Below are 20,293 nucleotides of genomic sequence, written 5' to 3' on the forward strand. Positions count from 1 at the left end.
GAGTTCTTTTTTCATTTCCTTATTTTACCTGCTCTGCGCTCACTCTCTTCCCGGGTTGCGGGAAAAAAAGCCTCCGGGGATCGCTCCTGACCCTTTTCCTCAACTCTCCCGACTAAGGGCTCTGCCTCTTACCCGAGGTTCGGCCGGGGCGAAAAGCTAGGTGCCCCTTCGGGGTGACTTAGAGAGGGCGCCTAAGAGTACCGCGTTGAGGTGAGGGAGAGGAAGATGAGAAGCCTGCAGATGGGAGTCCCGCCCAGAGACCCGGAATCTGGAAAGGAGGGGCTCAGAGACCCCCCTGCTCACCCTTGGACCCGCGCGTTCCCGAGGACCCACCCAGTCCCGGCGCATGCCCCAGAGCGGCTTAGAGAGACACTCCCGGGGTAGAGCAAGGGCTCGGCGTAGCCTCCTGAGTGGCTGGACCTGGTTCAGAGCGTGGCCGGAGCGCCCCCTCTGTTCCATGCGCACGCGGTGACCACCGCTGGATGGGGAAAGGAGCGAGTACTTTTGGGGGTGGGGGATGGGTGCGCACAGAGCCGTCTGCGGCCCAAGTCACTGCAGTAAACACGCCGGGCTGGGGCAGGGCCGGCGGCGCGCGCAGCGGGGAACCCGCAGGGGACGCCCCCGCCTTTACCTGTCGGAGCCTGCACGCGCCGGCAGTCGCGGCGCCGCGGGGGCGGAGCTTGCCAGCCCGCGCGCCGGGGCGGGACTTAGCGGGGGCGGGGCCCGCAGTGATTGGGCGCGGGCGCGGGGCCGCCAGCCTGAGCTGGACTGCAGGGACGCGCAGGTTTCACTTCGCTCCGCGCAGCCTCCAGGTCTCGAGCGCGTAGGAGCGCTCCGTCCCCCGTCGTCGCCGCTGCAGCCGCCGCCACCACCGGATTCTCTCAGCCGCCCTGCGAGCCCTGCCCTCTGCAGCCAGCATCACTTCAGGCTGCTGTGTTCGCCCCCCTCCCGCCGCCGCCGCCGCCACCGCCTCGGCGCCCTTCCCCTGGCCCTCATCCCCCCAATGTCTGACTCTGACTCTCGGACTGAGAAACGCAAGGTAAATACTTCCGAATCTCGAGGAGCAGGCCGAGTACGGATGGAAGACTTGGCGCTGGAGCCAGCACGGCTTCACCTTCTGCCCGCTTCCCGCGCACGTGCAGGCAGAGACCAGTGTACGCGTCTGGCTGGTCGTCTGCCGGGAGAAGGCGATCAGTGTGGGTCGGGTTTCCTCCCCAGGCCGGTCCGTTTTGGGGAGGGTCGTCCGCGGCTCGCGCAGGGATGCCGCGCATGGGGGTGGTGAAGGGTCTCAGGGCCAATTGAGAGGCAATGCATGCTCCCTGTGCTGTCCCCGGAGCTGGGGGACGCCGCACCGTACTGGGCAGCGCGCTTGGCCGGAAAGTCTCGCCAGCCGCCCGCCCCGGTGGCCCCCGAGTTGCGGTCGCGAGGTATGAGCCGCTCTCGCGTCTTGGCTTTTAGCGGGCGCGGGCAGATTTACAGAACTGTGATGGTGTTTAAACTGATGAGACTCGGCTTTTCCTTTTACTCATTCAGGCCGAGCGAGGTTTCGGGCAGCTGATGCGTTCGCCCTTGCGGACTTGTCTAGGGCTCTTGCCCGGTCTGCGGGCGCTCTGCAGACGATGTCTGACGCACAGTCCGCAGACAGCGAGAGACGGCATTTCCCGACCAACGGGGCCACACAGTGGACGAGCGGCGGGCAGTAGAACCTGCTCGGTCCATGGGGCCGGGCGGTCTTAGCGATTCGGGCGTGCCCGAGCGCAGCCCGACCCACTCGCAGTGCTGGCTGGCAGTGCCGTGCCCTCGGGGGCCTGTTACTCAGGGTTGGCTCAGGTAGTGGAGGGCCCGCCGCACGCCGGGGATGGGGGCTGTGGATGTGTTCCTTGTCTGTGGTGGTCACGGGTGCGCGCGGAGATGCGCGTCGATGGCCAGTGGTGGCCGCTCAGATTTGGTGCGTGTCCCCCGGCGCACGGGAGAAAGAGGGAAGAAGTTGGAGGAGGAGGAGTGCTACAGCTGGAGTAGGGGTCCCCACCCCAGCGGACCTGGGTTAGGGTAGGCGGCCGGGACTGCAGTCTGGGGACGGCCGTGCGGGTTCTGTTTTGTCTCCAGGTGACCGGCTCCTGGGGTCAGCAGGAGCTGCGGGGGCGCTGGAGGCGCCTGGACCGGCAGAGGGGCGGGGCGGGGTGGCGTGGGCACCTTGTGTCCCGGAAACCTCCACCGAGGCTCCCTCCACCGCCACTGCCCGAGCGGCGTTCGGAGGCGAGTTTGTCAACAATCGCCTTGCCTTTGGCGGCCTGACGGGTAGGCGCCGCCCCCGCCGCTGCCGGCGATTGGCTGCGGCGCGGAGCGACCGCGCGAGGGCCAATTGGGAGCGCGGGCACCCGGCGCCAGCGGCGCGGGGAGGTTGGCGGTGCCGCCGGCGGCGGGCGCAGTGCGCGAGGGGAGGAGCGGGAGGAGGCGGAGGATGTTCCCGGCGGCGGCGGCGGCGGCCGGGGCAGCGCGGGCCAAAGGCGCGGCGCGCGGAGCCCTCGGCTGCCCGGCAGAGCGCGACGTTGGACGGGCTGCGACTTGCAGGCTCTGCGCTGCCCCGGGAGCTCCCAGCGCGAGTCCCGGGCTTTGTCTCCCGCGCTGCCTTCGCGGTGACGGTCAGGGGGCTCCAGGTCGGCGAAGGACGCGGGCCGGGTGCCGCGGGGCCCGGGCCCGGACGCGACGCTCGGAAGGGAAGGGGCGGACGTGAGTTTCGGCCCGATTGCCTTCGGAGGGGAGGGTCTTTAGGGCTTGGGAGCTGCGCTCCCCGAAGTCGTCTAGCGTGCAGAGTTGCTTGTGGACTTTGCAGGGGGCGCCAGGGAACGGCTTTGGGGACCCCCTTCAGTCTGGAGGTGTGCACTTAACAGTGCCGGTGTACCTCGAAGACGTTCTGTCGGGTTCAGTGCAGCGCGCTGCCCCACCCCCCGCGGGAGGAGGGGCGCGCGGGCCGGGAGCGGGAGGGACCGCGGGCGGAGAGAGTGCCGGAGCCCGGCCGAGCCGCGCTGAGTTACAAACTCTATTGTGACGCACTTACTACGACTGACGGCCCTTGCCAAACCTTCCCCAGACTTGCTGTCCTCAGCACTTTCGGCAGAACAATGGGGCCGGAGCGGGGAACGCGGCCAGTCGCCTGCAATCGCTGCATCTGCGCCCGCTCCTGTGCTCCAGCGCCGTATCTGATCCCGGGAAATCAGAGCCCACTGGGAGTTTCTGACTTATTCTAGTCGGCCCTGAGCAAAGAGCAATGCGAATAGACCTCAACCAAGCAGCCTCCTAAAACGTGTGTGTGTGTGTATGTGTGTGTGTGAGTGTGTGAGTGTGAGAGAGAGAGCATCAGTTCAGCTAGTAATTGACATTGTCGCTGTGTTTTGTTTGGTGGCAAGAAGTTTAGTCCGTCCTCTCCAACCTCCCCCACAACAAGGATAATGATACTTTTTGTTATTTAGGTGTATTTTTATCCTTATTTGTTAGATCATATAGAGAACTGTTACTGTGTAAGTTATGACTATAAAATGTTTGCTATTAATTCTAAGGACTTTTAATGGATAGGTGAAAATTTGCTCATTTATGAATTCCTCGTAATTATTATTTGACATAAGGTAATCTTAGTTTTAATTCTACTTGCAGAAAAAAAGACCAAATGGCAAAGCAACCTTCCGATGTAAGTTCTGAGTGTGACAGAGAAGGTGGACGATTGCAGCCCGCAGAGAGGCCCCCTCAGCTCAGGCCTGGGGCCCCCACCTCTCTACAGACAGAGCGGCAAGGTAATCCCGAAGGAGAAGGGGACCGCTGCCCCCAAGGCAGCCCCCAGGGCCCGCTGGCCCCACCGGCCAGCCCAGGCCCTTTCGCTACCAGATCCCCGCTTTTCATCTTCGTGAGAAGATCCTCTCTGCTGTCTCGATCCTCCAGTGGGTATTTCTCTTTTGACACAGACAGGAGCCCGGCACCCATGAGTTGTGATAAATCAACACAAACCCCAAGTCCTCCTTGCCAGGCCTTCAACCATTATCTCAGTGCGATGGGTAAGCATTGCCCGGGGAATCGGCAGTGGACGTGTGGTTGCTTGAATATCTGTCCAGAGGTCGTGTGTAGCATTTAAAGCCCCTGTATAGAGTTCTTGTAGTGATTTATTCCATGTCTTCATGGGATTGGAGCATATATCAAATAAAAAAATCCAACCAACATTTTTAAAAAATGGTACCAAGTTTTGTGGCAGTGATGAGTTGAGGTCCCAGCGAACCCCTGGTGCCTTCATTAAAGTGTCTGATCAGGGCATGTTGTCCTGACCGCTAAGATTTACACATTAATGACCTGCTTGAAAGGGACTCGTCAGGTACCACAGCAAGCTTACTAACCTAACCAAAAGTGTGAAGAAAAGGAGGAGACAAGTTAATCATTTTGGAAAATGACGTTTTTAAAAAGATGAACTAGTTCCTGTAGGCATTACCACCACAGAACCATAAAAATAGTTTGTTTTCTACTCAGATTCCTCTGGGTTTATTTTGTTTGCTCAGAGGATTTGGACATAGTACTAATAAGATTAGATTGTGGGTTTTTATTTCAAGGATTAAAGACAGTTTTCGGGTCTGAAGGAGGAGCAGCAAACATAAATGCCCAGAAAAATCTGGTCGTCCCATCGCTGAGGGGACTGACTGGTGGGGATTATGGCAGACTGGAGAGCGTTTGCCTTCTTCTGCTCTGGCCGCCCCCAGTTGTGGCTGTGAGGGGTGTGTGGTCTCACGGTGGTAGGTTTTCCTATAGTGTCAGATAACCTGACGATGCAGATTTTGATGCTGAATCTCCTGATGTTTAAACATTAGCAACTAATTTAGAACTTTGAAAGCGCTGGAAAGCCAAACAAAAACATCCACGGGCTTGATTTGACCCTTGACCTTCCAGCGTGTGCAGTTCTGACCACCTGGGTTGGGGGGCAGGGGGAGGTGAGTGTGTTAGTACCAATTGGTATTCCCCAGTAGTGGAAAAGGTTCATGTCTTGATCAGGGTTCACCAGAATCTCATTTACCATTTGTCCAGATAAGCCCTTCTTGGGTTAACGATACAAGTAAGTTGGCAGCGTTACTGCTTAAGAACTCCAGCGTAGGTTCTTATTAAAGCTTACGCCAAAGGCTAATGAAAACAAAATCATCAGAGTAGACACTTAACTGCTGGAAAACATAGACAAATCTTACATTTGCAAATACCATGGGGCTTTGTCTTTATAACCTTTGGTGAGATAAACCCTTCGTGTCTGGCCCCACGTTGCAGAGTTAGGAACAACCTCAGAACGTTGGTCATGTGTCAGGGGTCGGGCACACCTGGGAAGTGGCAGACAGACAGGACAGAAACACCAGCAGCTGTGCATGCTGGCTGCGCGTCTCCTGCTGAACACTGAGGGGCACTTCATTAGGAACCCCAGACAAGGAAAAGAGCTGGAAGTTTTATTACTCCTGGTCCTTTAGTTCCTGCTTATTGCTAGACTCCTGGGCTCCTGTCAGCCTCAGCAGGTCTCGGCGCTTGCATATGTTTTTCTGTCCTTGAAAACGCTCTTGACTATATGAGCCCTTGACTCATGAGTAAATGAGTTACTAAGTGAGTTAATGCGGCCTTATGGTGTGCACGTTTGAACACCCGTGTATTTTAAGGATCCTCTGGCAGCCATTATAGTTTTTCCCTGCAGACTTTTATTATCAGTCTCTGTAGGTAACTTAATGCGTGGAAATACCTTCTCCTTCCCTGGGATAGTCCTTCCTTAACCAGGAATAGTGGATGAGGCAGTGTTTTTTGGGTGGGTTTCTTTTTTTTAATTTTTTTTTTTTAACATAAGGATATAGGCATCAGTGCTTTTTTTGGTGACATGCTGTTTAGCGAGCTAATTATAAGGTGAGCACCGTTACTCAAGATGACAGGTGTACAGCTTTAGAGATCACTAAATTATTAAGCAAAGTTATGGTTTAACCTGTGAAGTATAAAGTAATGGATCCTGAGGTGTAATTTTATAGTATTAACTACATCCCAGTAGATTGGTGTGATAACGTAGAGTTTAAGGCATAGGATTAAATGATAAGCTGTGAGGAGTTTGTCTGAAGTTAATGCACCAAGGTAAGTTTTCAGTGTTAAGTTTTTGGGAGACTTGTTTGGGGAGGGGAGAGGGGTGGAGAGGGGGACTGCTGGTAGGAGGCGGGGACTCAGATGTGAGTGCGTTAAAGAATAAAATGTACACTGTTTGGTGTCTATAACTTTGCTTCCTGGCTATTCTTACAATAGTCCAGTGCTTGAAGACCACTGAAATACGCCGAGTTGGTAAATTTGGGGGTCTTCTCCCCTTTACAGCCGTGTTTAGTATTCCTTACTCAGCCGTATCCATTAAGATCTTCAGTGAAGCTTTTGATAACTTAACTGCAAAAGACATTCTTCACAAAGAGGTCATTATGATTGGTTTCAGCCAGTGCAGCACAAATGTGAGGTTATTAAGAGGTCCTCCTTGGGGCTTCCTTCATCCACAGAACCGTTTTCTGTGGAGTGACTTGGGGTAGAGAGCAGCGTGTGTTGCACTTTTGTTCTTGATCTTTGTTCTACTGAGAGTGTAAATTCTTGTCTGGGACGTGCAGCAGTTAGATGTTTGTACCAGGAAAGTTTTCATGTTTTTCCTCCATAGCCTCAGTTTTTCTGAAGATATGTTCAAAGAGTATTACATTTCTTTGTGAGAGAGACAGTTCTTTTCACTTTCACCAGATTTTATTCTTTTTACATCTTGGGAGGATTAGCTTGACAAATGCTCTCTTAATCCATGAAGAGCTGATTGTTCTAATCAAAATTACTGATGAGGGGCAGGGAGGGTGTAGCTCAGTGGTAGAGCGCGTGGTTAGTGCGCACAAGGTCTGGGGTTCAATCCCCAGTACCTCCACTAAATAAATGAATGGGTGAATAAGAAAAAAACAGCCTAATTACCAACCCCCCCAAAAAGGCGAAACAAAACAATGACAAAAAAATGTTCTAAAAAATCGCCAGCCAAGGTGGTGTTTGGCTGAGTGCCTTCTCTGGGGAGTGTGCTTGGCCATGTGTGTTTTTAGTACACGCTGTGTACTGAATTCTCTACAAATCCATGCTTTGGAGATGTAGTCAAAGCAGTTGCAGATAAGAGTTGAGAAAGGTCAGGATATGGGTGAGTGCTTGTTATTAACAACTCTCATACATCATTCTGGTAAATGACTTAAACTTTGTACTTGTTCCCTGGCATGGCTGAATTCATGGGGCGGGGGTGACTGAATTGTGTTGTTCTTCGAGTCTGTCCCTCGACGGCTTGTGCCTGCTTTGCTTGGAGCTGGTAACTGGCCCCTGTTGTAAACTGTGAGCTCTCTGAGTTGGCCTGAGGAGGAGGAGGTGCTTAGGAGATATTAAGAATCATTTGAGCTTTGCCCTTTCCATGGAGACGACTAAGGACAAATAAGATTTCCCAAAAAGTCCTTACAAGAAGAAGACCCTGCCAACACCTGTCAGAAAATAGTTATTTGGTCCAATTCTAAGGTTTGTCACGTAGGGGTGACAGGTAGAGTCTAGCTCAGCACAGGCCCAGTGGGCCAACCACATGTGAACATTGAGCCCTTAAAACGGGGCTGGTCCAAATTGAGGTGTGCCCTCACTGTCAGTAAACACTGGAGTTTGAAGACTTAGCATATAAAAAAGAAGATAAGATATCTCAGTCATATTTATATTACATGCCGAGATGTTGTAACTATATTGAGTTAAATAATATATATTTTTTATTGTGGTAAAAAAAAATGAAATTTACCATCTTAGCTATTTCTGAGTGTATATTTAGTCGTGTTAAGTATATTCACATCGTTGTGCATCCAGTTCTCAGAACTTTTTCACCCTGCAGAAACTGAAATTCAGCAGCCATTGAAGCAACTCCCCATTTCTTTCTCCCACCCAGCTCTTGGCAACCACCATTCTACCCTCTATCTCTGATTTTGACGACTCTTAGCTCGGGACCTCGGACGTGTGGAATCGCACAGCATTTGGCTTTTTCTAATTGGCTTATTCACTTAGCATGATGTCCTCAAGGATCATCCATGTAGCCTGCGAAGCAGCTTACGTTTTTAAGGCTGGAGAATATTCTGTTGTATGTATAGACCACATTTTCTTCATCCATCCACCCGCTGATGGACGTTTGGGTTGCTTTCATCTCTTGGCCATCATGGATAATGCTGCTGCGAACATGGATGTGTGCATATCTCTGCTGCGGAGCTTTCAGTTCTTTTTGGCTGTATACCGGGAAGTGGGATTGCTGGCTCACATAGTAGTTCTATTTTTAATTTTTTGAGGAACCTCCATACTGGCTTTCATAGTGGCTGCACTAATTTGCATTCCCACCAGCAGTGCCCTGAGTATTCCTTTTCTCCACATCCTCACTAGCATTTCTCTCTTGTCTTTTTGATAATGGCCATTTTAGCAGGTGTGAGGTGATACCTCATTGTGGTTTTGATTTGCAGCTTTCTAATGATTAGTAATGTTGAGCATCTTTTCATGTACTTGTTGGTTATTAAATAAAGTATTTTTTGATATTAGTTGTACCTGTTTCTTTCTACTTTTTAAAGTGTGCCTATTGGGAAAAAATGTCAAATTAGATCTGTGGCTGACATTCTGTTTTAACTGGATGGGTTGGCCAGGCAGGTGGAGGAGCGAGGCCATGCCCGGTGCGTTAGCAAACGAGACCTTATTCTTCCACTCAAAGCACGTCATTTCTGTGGAACTTGCTCCTTTGGTTGCTTTTGTTGACTTAAAAGAGTGAAAGTAACTACTCTAATCTTGTAAGCATCTTAAACATTAAGTGAGCTTTGTTGATATATTCTGCAGGCAAATATGAGTCTCAGTTTTGTTTTACCTCTTTAACCTCCATGTACATGAGGCTTTGAAAAGGCGTAGTGATTTGATCCCTCGGGCACCTCAAGGCTGCCCTGGAGTCTGCTGACAGGGATAGAATCTTCTTTGCTGAAGACCTGGCTCTGACCTTCAAGCCCCAGGGTCACTAGTTTGGACACCAGGAGAAACAAGTACACTTTGTGTGTCTCGAGTGGGGACAGAAGGGGGTAAGAGAGGGAAAATTTTCTTTGCTGGTTCCAAACAAAATTTAGTGATTGATAGCTGTGTAGACATGTTTAAATTTTATGTCTTTTAAAAAACTTATTTGGGGATAATTATAGATTGATACGCATGTTGTAAGACATAACACAGAGAAATCCTGTGTGTCCTTTACCCAGTTTCCCACAAGTACTGTATCACAGCCAGCATGTGGCTTTGAGAGATTCCAGCTACCTTATGCAGAATTCACCAATTTCACATGCATTCCATTTCTGTGTGTGAGTGTATTTACTTCTGTGCAATGTCATCAAATGTGTAGGTTGTGTGACCATCCCTACAGTCAAGATCCAGAACGGTTCTGCCCTGAGGATTCTCTTGAGACCTTTTTAGCGTCACAGCCACCTGCCTCCCACTCCCTAACCCCCTGACAGCCAGTGATCTGTGCTACGTATCTATACTTCTGTCCTTTCAGGTGTGCTAGAGAAATAGGGTCATACTACATGTGACCTTTTGAGACTGGCTCTTTTCACCTAGCGTAATGATGCCTTTGACGTCCACCCAAAATTGGATGTACCACAGTTTAACGATCGACCTGTTGAAGGACATTTGGGTTGTTTGCAGATTCTGGCAGGGACCTGGCACTTGGGGGCCATTTGCCAGCCTGCACAGGACATTACACGTTGTCCTCTGGTACATCTTTGGGCAGCTGCCAGCTGAAGGCCATAGGCACGGGCTTCCTGGTGAAGCCTCCCATCAGACTAGCCACCAAGGCTTCAACCAGGACAACGGAACTGCTGCTGTGAACTGTGCTCTGCGGGTTTTTCTGTGAACACGAGTCTTCATTTCTCTAGGAAATACCCAGAAGCACAGTTGTTGGGTCATATGGTAGTTTGGGTTTTTAAGAAACTGCCAGACACTTCGCCAGAGTGTGGCTTGTACCATTTTACATTCCCATTGCGATGTATGGGAGAACCATTTTCTCCAGATCTTAGCCGGCATTCGGTGGTGTCACTATTTTGTGTTTTAGCCATCCTCACATTTGCATAATGATATCTCATTGTAATTTTAATGACATTGAATATTTTATTTTGTTTGTTTGCCCTTCTCTCTTCTCCCGTGAAATGGTTGTTCATGTCTTTCACTCATTTTCTAATTGGGGTTTTTGTTTGTTGTTTTTTGTTTTACTCTTGAGTTTTGAGAGTTCTTGTGTATTCTAGACTCAAGGCTTTTGTCGGATATGTGATTTGTAAATATTTTCTCCCAGTCTGGCTTGTCTTTTTCATCCTGTTAACTTCATAGAGCAAAAGTTTTTAATTTTGATGAAGTGAATTTTATCAGTTTTTCTTTTCATGGATAATGTCTTTGATGTCCAGTCTAAGAACTCTTCACCAGGCTTTAAGTGCCCCAGATTTTTTCCTAGTTTTTTCCACCCCCAGAAGTCTTACAGGTTTACGTTTTACATTTAGATCTCTGATTTATGTTGAGTTAATTAATTGGTGTATTGGGTGTGAGATCGAGATCATTGTTTATTCTTTTGGACTACAGTGCCCAGTTGCTCCAGCGTCGTTTGTTGAAAAGGTAATTCTTTTTCAAGCTAATGGCTTTGCCCCTTGGTCAAAAATCAATTGGTGTGTTTGTGTGGGTCTGTTTCTAGGTTCTCTTTTGTGTTCCATTGAATGTATCTGCCCCTTTGTCCATACCATATTGTCTTGATTACTGTGATTGTATATGAAGCCATCATAATGGGTAGAGTGATTCTTCAGGCTGCTTTCTTTTTTTCTGAAAATTGTTTTAGCCTAGGTCCTGTGCCTTTTCATATAAATTTTAGAATAAGCTTGTCTGCGCCTACCAAAACCCCTGCTAGGATTTTGATAGAAATCATGTTAAACCTGTAATTCAGTTTGGGGAAGAATTGGCTTCTTGACTATTAAGTCTTCCAATCCATAAACAGGAATATCTCTTCAAGTATTGAGGTCTTTAGGTTTTGTAATCTTCAGTGTACAGACCTTGTACATGTTTTGTTAGATTTCATTTTGGAGAAATTATTAACGGTAGTTTATTTTTTATTCCAGTTTCCATTGTATTCATTTTAGTACATGGAAATGCAGTTCATTTTTGTGTATTGATCTTATATCCTGCAGCCTTGTTGAACTCATTCATTTAAGAAATTTTTTTGTAAAATTTTTGGGTGACCTATTTAGACAATCATGTAATCTCAAATAGGCAACAGTTTTATTTCTTCCTTTCTTACTTGCATGTATGTGTTTCATTTATTTTTCTTGCCTTAATGCACTGGCTACCACCTCCAGTGCTATGGTAAATAGGAGTGGTGAGAGTAGACATCCTTGCCTTTTCCCTGATCTTAGTGGGAAGGCTTTTAGTCCTTAACCATCAAGTGTGATGTTAACCATACATACTTTGTAGATGCTCTTCAAAAAGGTGAAGTTTCTCTTTATTCCCAGAATCCTGAGAGTTTTTATCATGAATGAATGGATGTTGGATTTTATAAAACATTTATTCTGCATCAATTGATGTGATCATGTGACCTTATGTTAGCCCATTGATATGATGTGTTAAATTGATTTTTCAATATTAATCTACCTTTCAGGCCTGGGATAAATTCTCCTTGATCAATCGCTGAATTGAATTTGCTAACATCTTATTGTGGGTATTTGGACGTGAGTTCATGAGAGGTATCTGTCAGGGTCTGGTTAAGGCCTTGACAGTGAGTTGGCAAGTGTTCCCTCCTCCTCTACCCTGAAAGAGATTCTGTAAAATTGGTATTAATTCTTCTTTAAACGTTTGGAAGCTTTCTATAGTGAAACCACCTGGACCTGGAGATTTCACTTCTGGGTGTTTTTAATTACAAATTTAATTTTTTAGTGTTTGTAGGGCTATTCTGGTTATCTATTTCATCTTGGTTGAATTTTGGTAGTTGGTGGGTTTTGAGGAATTGGTCCATTTTTTTCTAAGTGGTTGAATTTTGAGCATATAAAGTGTTTATATTGTTTCCTTTTAAATGGATCCAGGATCTGTTGTGATAGCCCATTTTATTCCTAATATGGGTGGTTTATGTTTTCTTATTTTTTTAATCTTTACCAGTCTCTCTAGAGAAATTTGTTGAGGTTTGTTTTATGAGTCAGGATATGGTCTATTTTGGTAAATGACCCAAGAATGCTTGGGGAAAAAAAAAAACAACCTGTCTTCTGCTGCTGTTGGGTGGCGGGTCCATTATGTATTTGTCGATTAGATCTTATCAGTTGGCTGTGTTGTTTGGCTCTTCTATATCTTTGCTAGTTTTCTGTTTGTAGTAGTTCTGTTAATTGCTGAGAGAGCATGACATTGCCCAAGTCCCAACTGTAATGGTGGATTTTTCTATTTTTCCTTTCCTATCTATCAGATTTTGCTCTGTGTATTTTGAGGCACTGTTGTTTGGTACTTACACATTTTGAATTATCATGTCTGCCTGTTGGGTTGATCCTTTTATCATTGCTGTAAAATCTACTTTGTCAAATGTTAATATAGCCATTCCTGCTTTTTGTAAAAAATATTAACAATGTTTCCATGGTATGTCTTTTTCCATCCCTCCACTTCCAGCCTACCTGTGTTGTATCTGAAGTAAGTTTTTTGTGTACAGCACATCTATAGATGGTGGTGTTTTATCTACTGCATCAGATCTATCTTTTAAATGAAGTGTTTAGACCATTTACGTTGTAATTGTTGATATGTTAGTGCTGAAGTCTGCCATGTTATTATCTTTCTGTTTCCTCTGTTTGTATTTCTGTTTCCTGTGTTGGTTTTTTTCAACCTTACTGTGAGTTGAACTCTCTTAGGCTGTCATCTTGATTTTTTTTGGTCGTGTTTTACACATACATTGTTCTGTGTTGTTTCCTTAGTGGCTTCTCCAGGTGTTACACCATACAGATGTGACTTACTATAATCTACCAGTAGTAACGGTGTCACTGTTTTATGACTTCAGCTGCTGTGTAGCCCCCTTCCTTCTTCCCTTTGGTCCCTTTACCTGCCCCAATTTTCAAATATAATTGTTTTAAATATTTCCTCTGTGTACATTGAGCACCATATCAGATGATGTTATATTTTTTGCTTCAACCATCAAATAAATGTGTCTTAAGAAACTCATGAGAAGTAGGCTAGTTTATTATATCTATTCCCATTTTTTCCTATTCTAATATTCTTTCCTTCCTGAAGTTCTAAGGCTCTGTTACCCTTCCCTTCCTGTTCAGAGGATCGCATTAGCCCTTCTTCAGTGGTAGGCCTGCTGGCAGCAATCCTGAGCTCTCTCTCTGAGAACATCTTTATTTCCCCTTCGCTCCAAAGGGTGTTTTCGCTGGATATAGAATTTGTGGTTGACAGCTGTTTTCTCCCCCAGTACTTGAAACACATGCCACTTCCTCCTGACCTTTATGGTTTCAGGTGAGAAATCTTTTGTTGTTCGAATTGTTCTCCTTTTAAGTTATGTGTCATTTCTGTCTGGCTGCTTTCAGGGTCTTTCCTTTGTCTTTTACTTTGGGAGGGGAGGTAATTAGGTTTATTTGTTTATCTGTTTAATTTTAGAGGCAGCACTGGGGATTGAACCCAGGACCTCATGCATGTTAAGCATGTGCTCTAGCACTTGAGCTGTGTCCCCCCTCCTCTTTTGTCTTCTAGTTACCAGAAGCTTAATTATCCTGTGTCTTGGATTTCTCACCCAGCTTCTTGAATCTGTGCTTTTGTGTTTTGTGCCAAGTTTGGGAAGTTTTCAGCCATTATGTCTTTGGATAGTTTTTTCAGTCCCTTCCTGTCTCTTTTGGGACTCTGATGGCAAGAGTTAGTGTTTTTGTTGCAGTCTTAAGGTCCCGAGACTATTCATTTTTCATTGTATATTCTCTCCATTCAGATAAACAAAATTCTGTTGATCTGGCCTTGTGTCTGCTGATTCTGTTCTCTGTCACTTCTGCCTTATTATTGATCCTTACCCAGTGAGTTTTTGCTTTTCTACTTTCATTGTATTTTTCAATTTTAAAATGTTGCCTGCATCTGCTTGGTGAGGTGGATGTTCAGACCCCAACTTGGTCTTGCTGCTACTTTCCAGCAGAATTGGGGCATTAGTCAAGGGTGTAAGGTCACCCCACCATTGACGCCTGGAGGGGGAGGCGGTGGAGGGCTGACTCACAGGCCTTGCTTCTGCGTGGGGGGGGCGGGCAGGGGGCAGAGCTCAGCTCTTCTCTGCTCCCTGCTTGCTCCCCTTCCTTCCCCTCCTTGATGCCAGGTGTGAGTTCCCCTTCATTGTCCATCACGCCTGCTGCGTCCCGCTGACTCTGGAGGCTGGGATTGGGGAACCGGTGGGCACTAGCCCTGGTTGCCAGCACCTCATTCAGTCTTGCTGCTGCCAGGGGTGAGGGTGGTACTTGAACCTCAAGCTTCCCACTGGGCCTTCCCTACCCAGAGTTCGGGGAGGTGGGTGCTGACTTTCCCTGACTTGTTCTGTCTCAGTGCTCATCAGTGCTGGGTGGAGGTGGAGGCCAGGCCCGCAGCTGGGCCTGCCGATGTTGGGGGGGGGGGGAGGTCCCGGTGTCCGCATGTCGTGGCCACTCTCCCTGCCTGGTTCCACCTCCACGCTGCTTAGTCGGGGTGGCGGCTCATCTCTCTGCTGGGCCCCATAACGACACCCTGGAGGGGGAATCATAGCGTCATCCGCTTTACTGGGCAGGGGCTGGGAGATCCGCTCCCTGCCTAACCTGCCAACACCTGGCGGCGGCACTGACCGTGTCTGCTGGGCTGGGGCCGGGCAGCGTGGGCCGTTCAGCTGGAGTAGGGCAGGTATGGCCAAAAGATTTTCTCTTGCGAGGCCCCCACTCCCCAGTCCTTGGGCTAAAGAGAACGGACTTTCCTTGGAGCATCTTTTCTCTGCCTGTTGGAGATCGCATTGGAGGCCCCTGCAGTGCCCTGTCTCTGGTCTATGGAAGGGGACTGGGGAACTCACACCCCGTGGTCCCCAGGCAGCCCACCCCTCATTCCCTTCTCAGTCTTCTGTGCTTGCTGCTTGTGTTAAGTCCAGAATTTTTAGTTGTAAAAAGGACCACCTGGGGGAGCAGGGCTACCCCACCTTAGTGGAGCTAGAAATCTATATTTCCTTTTAACTAAATATTTATGATTGGTATTGATTAGCTCTGGTTGCAAAATCCTACTCAGAATTTTGGAAAACACCTCTTTTACCTTTTGTTTTTACTCTACGTATGGAATAATGGGCTTTTAATTTTGGGAAGAGATTGAGCAATAATCCTGGACACTTCTTCAGGTAGTGAGTGCAGTGTCTACTGTTGGGTGATCCTGGCGGTGCCCTAGGACGGGGCACCCTGCTGCCTGAAGATGTACGGGTAACTCACGCCTGAGTCCACATGCCAGAGGGGACTGCTCATTAAAGAAACTGTTAAGTCCTGTGGTTCTGTGTGATTGGACTGTAAAGCAGGATAAAAGAGATCCATCAGCCATTGATTTGTTTTGTGTTTAGGGCCTTTGTGGTGGTAGATTTGAAGAGAAACTGAGACACGTAGTTGCCAGTTGAATGCTAGACCGTCTGATGTCTTGCTCCCTGACCTACTTTAAAACCACTGAATTGGAGCATTTGCCCAGTGCCCGAGGCTCTGCACACCCCTGGTGTGGTCACCCCGCCTGTCCTGGACAGGACTCCCCTCGGACCCCCACCACTCCCCGCCGCCACCTCCCTCAGTCGTCTTCATTCCTACTCTGTTGGGTCCGCCTCGGACTCAGCATATCCCTCCTGTGACCAAGTTTCCAGCTTCTTTCACCTTCTGGTCCCTGTCCTCTGGTCGTTCCGCTTGGTCGGTGGCCAGGACCCGTGCTGGGGCACGGCTGCTTTCTTTCTCGGTGGAGGTCCTGTTGACACAAAGCAGACATCTGTCCTTTAAGACCTTGCAGACTTGGCCCTGTGCCGGGCTATGCCATGCACCGGGCTGTAAGCCCTGTGCCGCCTGCCCGCCCTCACACCCTGCTCTGCAGGCGCAGAACAGGGCCTGACGTCCCTTCCTTTCTTAGGAAATGATGGCAGAAAACGTATACGCAGAGGGTTCCTTGCGGCATTTTTTTATACCAACCAGAAACCTATCGGCAGTCCTCCTGGTGTGGGAGAATCTCTACATGATTACACGTCCTTGGGCCAGACTGTCTCCTGAATGATGCTAAAAAGACTAGTCCAGCATAGTGCTAAGTTAAAAAAGTTCATAAAGTTCTTGATGATGTCCTAGTGTCATAATCTGTGCTGCTGTAACAAAAGTTCCATAGATTGATGACTTCAGCAACAGACATGGAAGCTGATCAGGGTGCTGGCATGGTCCAGCTCCAGTGATGGCCCTCCTCCCAGTCCCAGAACAAACAAACAACAGAAAAGAAGAAAATCTTTTCTAGAAACTGGCCTGGGAGGGTGGGGGAGATCTGAATCACCCCTAACCTGCCCGTGAACCTGCACATCACCCTGAGAAGAACCTTGGCAAATCTTTGGACCGTGGAGAGACATCTGGAAACCCACACTGCACCTGACTTTGTCTGAACTGGGCCCGTGTCGAGGACACCTGTGGAGGGGGAGCGGCCCATTTGATTTGGCAGAAATCTGACTGCAGTTCAAGTCATGCATTTGGAGCAGAAATGATCTGGAGACCTAAGACATAGGCTAAATGACTTTTTCCCACAGTCAAAAGTTATTGCAACTGTTTTCAAAATAAGAGGTGTTTTGCTCTTTAACTTAACATGGGAAATATTCATTGCCTGAATAGAATCAAGAATTTTAAAAGCACTTTTTTTTGCCGTTTTGCTTGAGGAAGTTATGCTCCTGTGGCCATTGTTAAGATTTTGGTTTTTACTTCTGAGTGAGCGAATCATGAATCCTTGGGAACTTTTTCTTCACACGCTGCGAGCTGACTGATGCCAACAGTCTGTACAAACGTTCCCCTGGTGGACGAGTTTAAGCCCAGTTTGTAAGAGGCTGCTGGGCTTTTGTGGTTTTAAGTATTTGCTTAGGATGAGTCGGTATCCCCAGTGTCCTGTGGGAAACCCAGATTCACTTTGCGTTTCCTCCATTCGCTACCCTGGACCAGGTCTCCGTTCTCCAACCAGGCAGTGATGGAGAAGACCAGCGCCTGGGAAAGGGATGCTCGGCTGCGCGTGCCTGGGGCTGGGAGTGAGGGCTGCTCAGGGCCGTGTCTGGTGCTGGAGCCAGGGGCTGTGAACCCGGGCCTTCGGCAGGAGTACCTGACTGTCCGCACAGGATGCGATGCTTCCTTTATTTTGGGCTTTGCAGCCCATCCTTAGAAGTGGAAATGGTTTTGGAACTAAAATTTTTGTAAAACAGAGTCAACCATTTCAGCCTGAGAGGGTGTGTGTGTTAAAGTAAGTTTAACACAATGATTCCCAACTATCTGAGTTGCTCTGGGAACTTTTTTCCCCCAAATCAGTCATGTTCTTGGGCCAGAGCATGTTTCCCATTCCGATTCCTAATAAGCAATTTATAGATTTAATGAGTGATTTGAGATTTTGTACAGAAGCTTGCTTGTGCAGAAGGGACCCCTTTTTCTCTTATGAATGTGCGTCTGGTGGGGCATATGAGGGGACCACACTGCACAGCCTTAGATTGAGTGAGGTCCTCTTCTGCAGGATAAGTGGTGCTGCGGAAGAGACTAAAAGAAAGTCTCTTGTTTGTCTGTTTTTTTCCATCCCTTGAGAAATTCCTTAATGCAAAGTAGGCTAGAAGTGAATTCTGGGTGTATGCTACGTTAGTCTGTGTTTGAATTTAGACCTCAGTTTTACTTGTACTTGAGCATAAATTCTGCTAAACTGGTCAGAACAACTCGCCAACTTAAGAAAATGGTTGGTACCTAGCAGAAGTGCCTGTGTTTGTCTATTTGGATAGAATTCAAGTGATATTTGGGGCACTGGATAAGTACTCACAGTTCTGTTTCTGTCACATGGGTTTTACCAGTAAGCCTAGAACTCTGTTTTCTCTGTAAGGAAAACCCTGACATATACAATACACCATGCTTTGTTTTCTCTCTGGTCCTTTTTTCTGATTGGTAGGAAGTGTTGGAGTGGAAGCATTGGCTGACACTGTCCAGCCCTCGGGGCGGGTCCCTCCACCTGGCTAGGAACCAATGTCCTCCTGAGACAGGAGGATGTGGCAGCCAGTCTGCGGTGGTCAGAGCCCAGCTGCGGGCCAGGCGGTGCTGCAGGGTATCAGATGACCCAGGCTGATGGATACTGCAGTGGTGGGTTTCTGAGTGAGGGGCCCACCAAACCATCGCACCCGGGACATGAGCCCACTGGGCAGCAGAGCTTGGCCAGCAACTGTGTCCGCCCTGCAGGGGAGGGGGCATCGGGGAGGGGTAGGAAGAATGCACAAACCCGAGCAGATAAACGACATTCAAACCACCCAGCCAGGTGCCTTCCAGTGCAGAATTCTGCACATCGCATGCTCACACTTGCCCTAATCTGTCCCTCTTTCCTGTGTCAATTGACAGGGCATTTATATGATTTGCTGAGGAGACCTAGGATCTGGGATTGCTGCCTGGTGTGGGAGGGCAGGTGGTGGCTTCAGTGAGGTTTGTACAGTCTGGTGGTGGATGGAGGAACCTGGGCTCCAACCATCTTTCTGATGGACCGCTCACCAAGCGCTGAGATCCTCTGCTAGCTTTAGCCTTCCGGTTTTCTGATTTTTTACACAGTGTTTGATTCTTACAGCGTTTCTTTTTTGCGGCTGGGTTGCCTACAAAAGACTTTGGGGCTGTGTTTGCCTGTGTCCCTTAGAGGAGGGAAACCCGCTTTCAGCATAAATGTGCTCTCAAGACGCACACGCTTTGGGTGTTTTCTAGGGAGGCGTCAAACAGCCCGACTGCAGCAGACGTATGTTTTGAGGGCAAATATTTAAACCATCAAATGTCCAAACACAGAGATTACATCTTTGTGATTATGCAAGATAGTGTCTGGAATTGAGGTGTAATGTTTCTCTTTTGATACAATGTGGGATGAAAAGAGGCAGCTGTCTTTTGTGACTTTAAGAGTGGGAAGCTTTCATTATGCCTCCGCCTTCTGGTGTGTTATCGATAACCATATACGTGTGTTCACAAATGAGCACTTCATGTAGTGCATAGCTGTTATACGTTTTAACCACGTAAATAAAATTACAGGCTTCTACGCGTTTTAATGTGGAAATTGTTTCAGATGTAGCTTTTCAGGATTCTGTTTTTGCTCCTTGCCTTGGTCCTCACTATCGTTAAGACGAAGTACAGTAATATTTAAGACCCTGTCAACTAAGGAGAAGAGATTTTTCACCACCTGTTTCCTGCTGCCAGCGTTAGATTTCATAGAGGAAGCCACACATACGCAGTAGTCAGAAATTTTTATATGTGTAGTCTAAATTCTCATTTCCTCCCCCAGATCTGATTTTTCCACTTGAATAACAGATAATTACCAAAAGCTAGTGACTCCAGATTTCTTTTAACACTTTTTTCTAAGGAATGGTCTTACATGAATTAGTGTATAGAATTGTATATTTACTTTTAAAAGGTCTCTAAAAGAAATTTCTCATTTTTATAGTTTTGACAGAGTAAAACGGTGAAATAAGTTGTCTGGCTAGGAAGTTGCCTCGACTGTCCGTGCAAAGGGCATATAGGGTTGGACTGCACTTGGTATGGGGGTTATTTTTTTAATTTGTTTTTCAAAATAAGCTGGCACAGTCAAATCCTCTGGAATCTTCTGGAAGGAATGTAGGACTATAGAAATAGCTGTCCAGAGACTTAGTGGGGCTAGGGTCAGTGTAGGGAAATGGAGTAGCGCTAGTGTCCTGTGTCCTCCCGCCCTGGGCCAGACCAGGTGCAGACTGCAGCCGCACGCCGTTCAGGGCAGCATGTCCCTGCAGCATTCCGAGGGCAACCCAGGTGGTGACGGAGGGACTTCCCGGACTCGTCACAAAAGGCATGTGGAGGGAGCTGGTTCAGGACCAGATTTGGAGCACGTGGTAGCAATTCTGTTGATTAAAAAGAGGAATAATGATTGAGAGAGATTGTAGATTGTCTTTGTAGCCCCAGGGGACAGAATCAAGATTGGGGTTGGGGTTAGAAGGGACCATTCCAGTTCCCAGGAGGAGGACTTTGCAGTACCTAGTGCCCGTCAGCGAGGACTG

General features: G+C 48.1%; 1 protein-coding gene across 9 annotated transcripts in view; it reads left to right on the forward strand.

The window, feature by feature from the left end:
• The first annotated feature begins 750 nt into the window (after window positions 1–750).
• BCL2L11 (BCL2 like 11) overlaps window positions 751–20,293 on the forward strand; it is a 42,114-nt gene continuing 22,571 nt past the window's right edge. For 2 of the 9 annotated variants that reach the window (XM_074354666.1, XM_074354671.1), the window contains exons 1-3: window positions 1,046–2,730; window positions 3,652–3,788; window positions 3,957–4,046. In XM_074354666.1, the coding sequence (XP_074210767.1) occupies window positions 2,462–2,730; window positions 3,652–3,788; window positions 3,957–4,046 (496 nt within the window). In that variant the 5' untranslated portion in view covers window positions 1,046–2,461. The other 7 variants (XM_074354670.1, XM_074354667.1, XM_010958995.3 and 4 more) reach the window with 7 other exon arrangements.

Source organism: Camelus bactrianus, chromosome 28 (assembly GCF_048773025.1).
Source record: "Camelus bactrianus isolate YW-2024 breed Bactrian camel chromosome 28, ASM4877302v1, whole genome shotgun sequence".
Taxonomy (NCBI): Eukaryota; Metazoa; Chordata; class Mammalia; order Artiodactyla; family Camelidae; genus Camelus; species Camelus bactrianus.